At 33.2% G+C, this 12,377-nt stretch overlaps 1 protein-coding gene across 1 annotated transcript in view; it reads left to right on the forward strand.

Moving 5' to 3' along the window:
- LOC106678956 (acylphosphatase-2) overlaps positions 1-10,912 on the forward strand; it is a 29,635-nt gene extending 18,723 nt beyond the window's left edge. The window contains exons 2-3 of the mRNA XM_014417831.2: positions 4,873-4,999; positions 10,703-10,912. Of these exons, the coding sequence (XP_014273317.1) occupies positions 4,873-4,999; positions 10,703-10,817 (242 nt within the window). The 3' untranslated portion in view covers positions 10,818-10,912. The remainder of the gene's footprint in view (positions 1-4,872; positions 5,000-10,702) is intronic.
- The last annotated feature ends 1,465 nt before the right edge of the window (positions 10,913-12,377 follow it).

A 12,377-nucleotide genomic window follows, 5' to 3' on the forward strand; every position in this document is an offset into this window, starting at 1 on the left:
ACCGTCTTGCTCAAGCAACTCCCAAGGAAGGGGATCGCTCATCTCACGAACCTGTACAATTCGTGCTTGAGGTTGAGATACTTCCCCGATAAATGGAAACATGCCATCTTGTTTCCTCTCCTCAAGCCGAATAAGTTTGGAACGGAGGCGGATCACTACAGGCCCATCAGTCTGTTGCCTGAGATGTTCAAGTACCACCATATATCACCATCCCTAACCATCGACTGCAGAAAGGCATTCGACTCCGTGTCTCACGGCATTCTATGCCGTAAGCTCGTCGATCTAGAGTGCCCGGAACAGCTCTACAGTGTGATCGCCTCATTTTTAAACAGCAGGACCGTCGCTGTGCGGGTTCGTGAAGAACACTCAACATCTACTCCACTGACTTGCGGAGTGTCTCAAGGAGCAGTCCTTTCGCCAGTCTTGTTTTCAATTTATACTGCTGATGTGGTTGGCAAGAACTACAAGAAGGCAACGGTCGCCGCTTACGCTGACGATATTGCCATCTACAGTAGCAGTATGAACGCCGAGACTGCTCTACATCAGGCTGAAGCAGTATGCTCTGAGATTGTTCAGAAGCTGGGCTACTTGAACATCTCAGTCAATGCAGCCAAAACGGATTGTGTTTGCGCACACACAGCGCACAAGAGATCAAGACTGCGTATTATGTGAATAATACGGTGAGCTCACCTTCCAACTCTATCGTATATTTGGGCGTAAAGCTAGACCGTCATCTTAAGCTTTCTGCCCATTTATATCAGAAGGCGAGAACAGTAAGACGAAAGTCATATCGTCTCAACCACCTTTTTTTTTTTTTTTTCTCAACCACCTCCTCACTTCTCCGGCTCTCTCATTGCGATTGAAGCTGCAGATATACAAAAGTATTCTGAGACCAGCACTACTATATGGGGCACCATTGTTTACCCACATACCAGATGGAACCCAGCGCCTTCTTCAAACTTTTCAGGATTCGATGTTGAGGAAAATTGTACACACAACATCGTGGAGGAGGAAGAAGCCACCAGAGCTGCATCAATTGTTGGAGTTGCCCACTGTGCTGGAGTTCATCAAGCGACGACACATCAAATTTTTCGATTCACTTCAGTACTGTACGAATCCGTTATTCAACACGTTAACACCTGCCCCCCCTCCGGTGCGTTGGCAACACACTACGTAAGGTCACGTAGTATTAGGATTAAGTTTTTATTAGATTTAAGTTTGTTAAATTCAGAAATAATGTGTGCCCCAACACATTAAACTCTTTTATAAATTCTGACAACAAAAATAATACACTCCAAAAGACTCCTTAGTATGGAAAATGTAGATGTTCTACAGAAAAAGGAGAAAGTTCATTGTTTATAAAAACGTCATTAAAATTTTGAAGGGGTTTTGAAAAAAAAAAAAAAGGATTTCGCAAAGGGGGGAGCAGACCTCAACCTACACACACACAAAATTTAAAAAGCAATGATTGTTGAATTTTATGAAGTAGCAATAAAATATATATATTTCAAGAAGTACCCCACCATATTATTGCTACTTTATAAAATTCAATTATCGTTTTTTAAATTTGTATTAGCTATAATCTGAATAAATTATTGAAAATCGAGCATAAACTTAATTATTGTACATAAAGAAATAAAAGAGCCGATGAAGAGGTTTGCTATGAGAGCAATTACTGGCACAAATTTCGTATAACCACCTCACAACCACAACCACCTCTTCTATGATGGTTGCCTTCTTTGATTTATTTTCAAGAAACATTCTGAGATTATTAAAATGGCAAGCTGTAAGTTATAATGGGGAAAATGGAATATAAAAGAGGTTCTTTTTTTTTAAATTGAGGTTATATTTATCTTGTCCCTTCGAAGGTGCGGTTGTGATCTTGTGATCCATCTTGAAGATTTCAACTCAGTAATATTGCCTTACTAATTATATCATGTTTCCAGAAAGAAACCATCTGCCAAATAAGCTTAGCTAAACTATTATATAGTCGTTTTATTGTTTTAATAAAGAAATAGCTCTCCTAATGTGCTTTACTGATTATATTAATTACACAGAATTTTTTTTTTTTACTCAAACTTTTAAGTTGGCCTTAGAGAATATGCTATTAAGACTTCATATGTTATTTAAGAGATGTCGTATTATTTCATTTTCATATGTTTCATTTTTCCTAATTATATGTTTTTTTGACAAATGATAAAACAAATTTGAAAAATTGTTTAGTTTAATTTGAAAATTAAAAAGTATACGACAAACCAGGGTTCGAGAATGTCATTACCAAAAAGAGAATCAGAAAAACCGAATGTCACAAGTAGTACTGAAACTGAACAAAAAAAGAAAACGCGACGAAATATGATACGAACCATGAAAGAAGCTATAAGAAGAATTAATCCGCGAATTGGAATCACCCACAAAGAAATGGTAGCGTACCTAAATGCGAAATTGGGAATAGAACCAACTATCGTAAGAAAAAAAATACGAAAATTGCTTAGGTCTTCTAAAAGTATAGTAAAGAATCTGAAGAGCAGGTTAGTCATAAGGAATAAAGCTAGTTGTCACATGGTTCGCCCAAAGTCTTATATTAAAAGTGTCAAGAGGAGACCCAAGATCTCAAAGGTAGTAAATTTAAATCGAGCAAAGTCCCAGTCCCAGGTTCGAAAGCAGACGGCCCATGCAAAACGAACAACCAGAAGAAAAAGAGAGTGTTGTCATAGCAGCCACCACAATGCGATGGCGCGCGAACATAACCCTAAGCCGACCAAAAGGCAAAGGAAAACCATGAGTTTATATTCTTCCTCTGAGAGTGCTGAGTCTGAAGAAGTCCAATTCCAAAGTGCTCTATCTGTGTACAGTACACTGCGCGAGAGTGAGGATGATGATTCTCAATTCGAAGAAGAGTGAACACAATCAATATTGATCGGAATTAAAGTGTTAATTATACAATCAAATGTCAGTCATTTATTTGCTACTAGCTCACAAAACAAGCTCTAATGGCGGGAAATTCAAAATCTTCCTGTTCTATTATTATTACTGCTTTAATTAGTTTTTGACTTTCGCTAGCCTCGCTCGCTCAAGAGAGCTATAAAAAACCAACATCAGTTATTTCACTCCAATTTTTTATTACTTTAATGAAAACTATGAATAATTACTACTTAAAATTGATGAGTGAGTCAGCCAAGTAGAAGTGGGGAGATACAAAATGGTAGCTTTTTCAAAACGTTTAAAAAAATTAATCTTTCTTTCAGAGCTCCATATCTTTAAAATTAGCAACAATACTAAAAAAAAAAAACCTAACAGAAAATCATTGAAAGACGAGTAAATATGATAAACCACGAGCCATAATAGAGCTATTTACGTTCAATAGTTCTCAAGATATAGCTTTTCAAAAAGCAATATTTAAATAAAAAATGCACTGAAAAATCATTGCAAAATATCTCGAAAACCATTTCACGTACAAATGTTTATTAACACTCAAATTAATGCTCGTTTAATCTACTATAAAGTAGTTTATAACGTTTATCTTCGTAGAAGTAGTAGTTTTAGTTAGATATTCGACAAAATGTTAATTTCTAGCAGTTCAGGCAAACTTCGTGAATTTATGAAAAACAATATCTCAGGAATAAATGAGGAGAAGATGGTTGGGGGGGGGGGGGGTATGGTCAGAATATGACACAAATAAGTTGAAATAACTTTAATAGTACAACGTTTCAGCCAGAATTCATAGCCTTCATCAGAGCTAAGAACAAAGAACAAGATAACAACCAACGAATACAAAAAAACAGTAGAAAATATTTAAAAAAGAGGAAAGCGTACACATCCGCCATGAGGTTCTTTCATAACTCTTTGAGGGGTTATGAATTATTATCCATCCCCACTGTCTAGTATAGTTAAAGGGTTATGAATTAGTGTCCATCCTCACTGTCTAGTATAGTTAAGGGGTTAAGAATTATTGCCCATCCCCACTGTCTAGTATAGTTAAAGGGTTATGAATTAGTGTTCATCTTCACTGTCTAGTATAGTTAAAGGGTTAGGAATTAGTGTTCATCCTCACTGTCTAGTATAGTTAAAGGGTTATGAATTATTGTCCATCCCCACTGTCAAGTATAGTTAACCATTTCCAGTGAATGAGTACACACCCAGCTCATTTTTATTTTCGGCCAAGACTCACATTGGAGTCTTATACTACCTAATCATTTTGTAGGACCGCCACTCAATGAAAAAAGTCAACGCCCCAGACCGGATTCTAACCGGCACCGCCAACAATCTCAAATTAGTAAGCTAGGCCTAACCAACTGAGCCACGGGCGATCCCAACTTATTAAATAGTGCCTTAATTTCTAAAATTTCTTTCCTAAAGATTGTTTCGTATATTCTTATCTTGCAGTGCTTTCCTTTGGATGAAAACATAGCATCCATTAACTATCGCAAATCTGCACCAAGCTTACTTAATCTGTATCGGTATAGACTTCATCATAACTGAAGTATCGAAGAGAGCAAATTGTTAAAATAAAAAGGGAAGAAGAAATGACACGCACGGACTCCTGTAGAAGACTGCTTTATTGATTTCTAAATTCTTGAATATACATCACTCGATCAGCTGAACTCGCAGTGACAGCTGACTCTGACCGTAACTCGAACACTATCAATTATTAAAAAGATTGAACCAAAGTGACTGTTTTAATAATTTATGCTCTTTCTCCAGCTGAATATTAGTTTCTTAAAACTTAATATTTCGTAATTCGTTTATTTCTCCATTTCCTCATCCTTTCCTTAATTATAAAATATTTTCTATGATATTCCTTGTGATTTCCGTAGCTAGAAAATTTTTATCAAGAGGTATCAATAAGGTATTAATATACTTGTTCTATTACAGGAGTCTACTTCACAAAATATTGCAGAGATATGGCCCTCTACCTGGAACTTGGCGGTTGGGTGAAGAATAGCAGGCGAGGTACTATCGTAGGGAAAATACAAGGAACCAAACCCAAAGTGGAAGAGATGTAGGTATCATAGGATAATCATAACATTACAATAACATGGCTACTATTAATATATTTTTCTAACATGAGTCAAAACTATGTCAAAATCGGCGGGTGTCTGCGGGATACAGGTTTCAGAAAAGAAAAACCGTACAGCGCTTGCCTCCACCGGTTTTAGATAGTTTTGATTTGTCTTGGAATCAATACATTATTCGTAAGGTGGAATGAAGGACACGACGAGATAGAGTACGGAACAGTGACATTCGTATTAACCTCAGAGTCAAACCGGCTGAGAGCATCCTAGAGGGGCACAAGCTAAGATGGTTCGGATGGTCCAGGAAAGAACTGCCAGAAAGACATATGAGACTCGCGTGGAGGGAAGAGGGCCAAGCGGAAGACCACGCATTGCCTGGAAGGAGAGTGTTAATGAGGCGGGATATGGACTGGAGTAGGAGAAGGGAGATGATCCAAGAGCGATATCTGGTCCTGACTCTGCAAATTGTAACCCCACGCTGCGCAAGCGGTAAAGGGGATAAAACGATTTCGATGATGACCAATGCATTACCGTCTCTATTTAATGTGCCTTTTTAGACCGTTGATGCGCCATTTTGTCTGCATATATGTAATATCGAGTTTTTTATTCTAATTATGTCTGTATCTATGATGTGTTAAATGCAAAATGTTTTATCATGTTAAATGTTATAAGTATAGTATTGTGAGCAGTCCTATTTAAAGTCATGTTACATGTTTAAGAGCTCCTAGTGGAATTTCTGAGCAACTTGTTTTATAACCCTTTCTTCCTAAACTGCATGATATTGTTTAATTCTAAATTTTGATAAAAGTAATATATTTTAACATTAACTCTTCGTATTTTAATTTATTGAAGAATTTTTACAACCTTTGGATTTAATAATTAACTCTTGTTTAAGATCGTATATTTTAAAATTCTATCAATTCGGTGTAAATACAATGTTTAAAATATTTTTAATTGACTTTAGAAGTTTATTTTTGATTTAACCCAATACAAATGTATATATTTGAAGGCATTATATGACTGGATAATTGAATTAAAAAATTAATTATCTTTATTTAATTTAAATTTAATAATTTAATTAATTAAATAAAAATATTAGAAGGAAGGTTGAATGTTGAAAAAAAAAATGTGAAAGGAAAGAACAGGGGTTAAGAAGAAATAAATGGAGAAAGAGGAATGAAGAAAGTAAGAAATGCGAGAGTAAGGTTATAGGAAGAGAATCCAGGCTACATTTTTTTTTTTCATAAGCTCCATTATTAATTTAACTAATTCTTTATAAATTCTTTCCACCGTATCATTTATTTATTACTCACATTTATATGTATATAAATAATAATGTAATCAATCTACTACTGTCTTTGTCCAGAGTTATTAATCAACATTTTCTCTCTATATGATGGTTATTGTCTTTTTGTTTTTATAGCCCTGATGAAGACCTGAAAATTAGGTCGAAACGTCGGCATAAATAAATATTTTTTGTTTATTTATATTGTTTCTTTGCTGACCGCGCCCCCCGATCATCTTCTCCAATCAGTAATCCTCGGTCAACTATCTACACATCATTAGAATTTTAAAATATGCAATCTTTAACATGAGTTAATTATTAAATCTGAAGTTTAGGGAGTTTAAATTAAAACACGGAGAGCACAAATATTCATGAGTTGGAACTTCTAAAACGATGCAAACTGAAAACAAATGTGTGGCTGCAGCACAAGCATCCTTTGATTTATGCTCAAAACCCAAAACCCGTCGATTTTGCCACAAATTCAGGGCAACTTGTACCAGCCAATCCAAATAACCAATACAAATCCTTGCGAATTTTCCATTGTTTGGTAATCGTGTAAAGGCACCTTTAGATTTATCTTTTTTGTGAGAAAGAAGTTCGTATAACTAATAATTATTACAAAAAGTATTTCCATAAGAAAACGAAATTAACTTAATACTTTTTTTTTTATTACTGAAACAGTTTTAATTTTATTTATATAAACAGTAAACAATTCAGCCATGCAATTCCCAAAGCTAATCATAGATGGGTCGGATGGAGAGCTGCCACATCCTTGAAAAGTTAGCAAATCAACTGGTCTTGAACACAAGGTTGTGTTAGGAAAAAAAAATTAAAATTGACACTTGCACAAGTATAAATAATGTAACAACTAAATATAAACAAAGTTTGAGGAATCTGTTGTAAATTTATTTATATGATTAAAACCTACAGGAAAAAACCTTGTGTTGGGGGTAAAAAAAAAGGAACATAAGTCCCATTTGCTGGAGGGGTATTCAGAGTCTTTAGTTTAACATGTTAAAGCGTGTTAAATGGAAAAACTTATATTAAATGGAGAAATATTTCCTTCTTTTTTTCATGTTAAAATGACATAACATGGTTGAAAATCTCTTACTAGGTCTGTTAAATAGAGAATGACGTCACGCATTAGACCAGTTGAGCTCGTCACCATTTTATTTGTTGTCGTGTTAGGTTACTTCCTCGTAGTTTGTATTAGTATTGTTTTGGATGTTTTTATAACTAATAAAGCAATGGATGACAAAAATAATAATGTAATGACAGTTGTCAATTATCTCAACTTGATTCTCTCACTCAAAAGTCATATCACAAGGCACTCAGTTGCCAAACTTTGACACAACTTATAATTTTCACTTATTTTAGGCATGTTGTAAAAAATTATTTTAATCAAAACTTAGAAGTAAACAATAACATGAAGTTTTGTAAGGAAAACATATAAAACAAGTTGCTCAGAAAATCCGCTAGGAGGCCTTAAGCATTTAACATGACTATAAATAGGGCTGCTCACAATCCTATACTTATAATATTTAACATGGTAAAACATTTTACATTTAACACTTTCATACCAAACTCCTTGCCCATCTTAACCCATTAATTCTTAATCTCTCATCCTTAACAGTCCCTGATAATCCTCTGAGGCGTCTGAAAAGAAGATGGCCACGGGACGTTCTAATTTAAATTAATGCTTGAAGTACCACCAATGGGTGGTTCCTTCACAAGATTTTCAAGTGTATATGAAACATACAACATATTTACTTATTGTTTTTAATATTTGTACAGTTGTAAATCACATTAAATAAATAAAAAAACATTTAAAACATCGTGAATATTATTATTATTGCCATCCATTGCTTTATTAGTTTTAAAAACATCCAAAACAGACCCTCGACCATGTTATATCGTTTTAACATGGTAAAGAAAGGAAATATTTCTCCATTTAACAGGCTTTAAGATGTTAAACTAAAGATCATGAATACTCCTATAATAGGAATGTGAGGAGCCCTATTTAAAGTCATATAAATGTTAAATGGATAAGAGCTCCTAGCGGATTTTCTGAGCAACTTGTTTTATAACCTTTCCTTCCAAAACTTCAAGTTATTGTTTACTTCTAAGTTTTGATTAAAGAAATTTATTACAACATGCCCAAATTGAGAGAAAATAACAAGTTGTGTGAAAGTTTGGCTAGTGAGTCCCTTGTTGATCTTCTGACTTGTGAGGAAGAGAATCAAGATGAGCTAATTGACAACTGTCATTACACTATTATTATTGTCATTCATTGATTTATCAGTTTTAAAAACATCCAAAACAGTGCTAACACAGACAAAACAAAAACTACGAGCAAGTAACCTAACACGACAAACAAAACCATGACGAGCTCAGCTGGTCTGTTGTGTGACGTCATTGTTCATTTAACAGATTCTCAACCATGTTATATACTAATCTAAAAGTCATGAATACTCCTAATGTATATTAGGAGTGTTTATATATTAAATCTTTGTTTTAACATGTTAAAGTGTGTTATATGGAAAAAGTTTTGTTAAATGGAAAACTCTTTCCATCTTTTAGCATGTTAATACGATATAGCACTTAATATGGTTGAGAGCGTGTTAAAAGGTCTGCTAAATGATAGCGTTACGCAACAGACCAGCTGACCTCCACACCATTTTATCTGTTATCGTTTTGATAGGTTAGCTGCTGTTAGTTCGTGTTTAGTTAATGTTGTTTTTAACGTTTGAAAACTCTGATAAAGTAATGAAAAAAAAATAGGAGAGGAAGCAAGGAACAAGGGAGGTGGAGGAAACATGATGTGACGATTGTTGAAGATTTTATCATTTCCTAAACATTGCAAAACAAGTTGCTCAGAAAATCTGCTAGGAGCTCCTTTGCATTTAACATATAACATAAAATTTAAATTAGGCCGTTCATAATCCTATACTCATAACATTTAGTAAGTTAAAAGTATAGGATTGTGAGCACTCATATTTAAGGTTCATGTTCTTTGCTGATTGCATAGGAGTTTTAAGTGGAGTTTTTGAACAACTTGTTTTGTAACCTTTACAAGATAATAAAATCTCCAACAGCTTCGTCAGATCATTTTTCCTCCAACTCACCAGCTTCCTCTACAAGTTTTTTTTTTCTATTACTTTATTAGAGTTTTAAAACGCCCAAACAAAAACAACACGAACTACGGACAACTAACCTATCAAAACGACAACAAACAAAATGGTGTGGAGCTTGACTGGTCTGTTGTGTGACGTCATTCTCCATTAAGCAGACCTATTAACAGACTCAACTATGTTAAATGTTATATCGTCTTAACGTGCTAAAAGAAGAAAATATTTCTCCATGTAACATACATTAAACTAAAGATCCTCATTACCTCGATTGAAATCTATACTAATATTCATATAGGGATCATTACTTACATCGATATTGAAAACGATACGAACATCAATATAAACATCGATATTTAAATCAATAATAGTATCACAGTTAAAACTTACAATTAACAATATAGGGACAGATTGCTAAGTGTGGGTAATTTTCTGTTCCATTTTTCTGTTTATTTTCAAAAAATATTGCACCACATTTCCCTCTACCACCTCAAATAATTGAAATGATTAATAACAATTACTTTTTTGTTTTTTAAATTGTTGAGGTGAAGAAAAATTCCAATTGGAATATAAATATTCTATATTTTGTATTTGTACAACATTTTGGGGTATTATCCCATACTTATGTACTATTGTTTCCTCATATTTGTCAATTTTATCAATTTCCATTTTGAAATCTTGTCATCTATGCACTTATAGTCTAAAAAGTTTTTATAACTATATTATTTAAATTAATATATTTTTTCCTATTTTATTTGTAATTATAATGTCTACTTTTTACTTAAATATTGTAGTTATAAAACATTTTTAGACTATATGTGTATAGATGACAAGATTTCAAAATGGAAATTGATAAAATTGACAAATATGGGGAAACAATAGTACACCAGCATGGGAAAATATCCTAAAACGTACAAGCACAAAATATAAAATAGTTTATATTATAATTGGAAGTTTTCTTCACTTCAACAATTAAAAAAAATAACCAACTTTCTAAAGAGAGAAATAATATTTACTTTGAGGACTTAGAACCTTGTAAATATAATAAAATATTTAAAGATTAATTAATTGTATTATGATAGCTGATTTTCTGGTAACTCAAGAATTTCAAATTGCTTATTTTTAATTCTGAAGATGAAAATCATGACTATGCATCTTTTTAAAATAAAGATACTAATCTGAAATCTGAAAGTAAATTTACCATAAATTTTAAATATCAATTTATAACTGACTTCCTATTAAATTGAAGAATTATAACATTATTTTCATGATTTCAGGGTTGCGTGGCTTTCAAGAACTGGAAGCCCTGGATGTAAGATAGAAAGGTGTGAACTGAGGGATTTTGAATACTTGGCGAGGCAAGACTTTAGAGGATTCAGCATTAGGTTTTAGTGTTTTATACTGTATACTTGTTTACACAAATATTTATTTTTAAAAACGACTTTTTTGTAATAAGTAAATAAATAAAAAATATTTTAATAAACCAATCTAAGCTATTTAATCCTATTCTAAACACAACCATATATTGAGATCAGTTATAAAGATACATTAAACTTTTTTCAATCTGGAACTCTTTTGAGTAGTAATGAGAAGAAATCATGTATTTATACAATTGAAATTAAAATTTTTCAAAATAAATAAATCTGTACCGCTACAACTCATGAAGGGTCAGAGTTGCAGAACTTTCTAAGGAAGTACTATTACTATACCAATGGTTGTGTAAGGTGATTTGGTCAGCATCACGCACGACTGCCTGATTTTTACCTAATTAAGGTTACACACTTTATGAGGATAGATGGACCCAGAATGCTCCAGAGCTCACACGGCTGACTCACAGGTAAAGTGATACAGAAAATAATTATCTATAACTTAGTAGCACAGTGCTTTACCAATGAGCTACACACTCCCATAATTACAGACATAATTAAAAACAAAAAATTAATCATAATTTTTGTTGGATCAAACAAGTAATTTTTACAGTTATTAGAGTAGTAATATAAGAATCTTGCAGTTTCCCAAAACATTGTGACCTGAATAGATGGATATAGTGGAAAGGTTGAGAAGATTCATTCAGTGAGTTTACTATGACAAAGGTTTTTTTTTTTTTTTTCCATCCAAGACTCCCATTGGAGTCCTATATTCCCTAACCATGGGCAACTGGGGTCAAAGTTCTTCATTTTGTGGGACCCCCACTCAATGAAAAAAGTCAACGTCCCAGGCCGGATTTAAACCGGCATCGCCAATAGATTTCAAATTAGTAATCGTACAAGAGCCGGGAAGAAAAAAAGGCAGTTATCTCACCCTAATTTTTGATTACTTCAATGAAAACTATATATAATTTCTAGTCAAAACTGATGAGTCTGCCAAGTATAGGTAGGGAGAATTAAAAATGGCGCCTGTTTCAAAACCTTAAAAAACATTAATTTTTCATTCGGAGCTCTATTCTTAAAAACTACCAAGGACACTAGAAAATCTAAGAGAACATTATTTAACGAAGAGTAAATTTTCTGAAATATTAGCCCTAAAAGAGCTATTTACTTTCAATATTTCTCGAGATATAGCTTTTTAAAAAGCAACATTTCTTAAAAATCTACTGAAAGATTAGTAGTTAATTTATTTTGAGAAATCTATATCTCAGGAACTATGTGACGTACAGATGTCTATTAGCACTCAAATTAAAGCTAGTTTAATGAACTATAGATGTTTATGACCTTTACCTTCGTAGGAATAGTAGTTTTCATGATATTTGCTAAAATACATTGATTTATTATAGTTGTTCAGAATATAAGTTTGATTTATGAAAAACTTCATTTCAGAAACTATTGGATGTGCAGATATCTGCCAGCGCTCAAATTAAAGCTAGTTAAATTTATTACAAAATAGTTAATTATATTTATCTTTGTAGGAGTAGTAGTTTTTATGATATTTGACAAAATAATCTCACAAAATGTT

This window comes from Halyomorpha halys, unplaced genomic scaffold (assembly GCF_000696795.3).
Source record: "Halyomorpha halys isolate HHAL.00 unplaced genomic scaffold, Hhal_1.1 Scaffold11.1, whole genome shotgun sequence".
Classification (NCBI taxonomy): domain Eukaryota; kingdom Metazoa; phylum Arthropoda; class Insecta; order Hemiptera; family Pentatomidae; genus Halyomorpha; species Halyomorpha halys.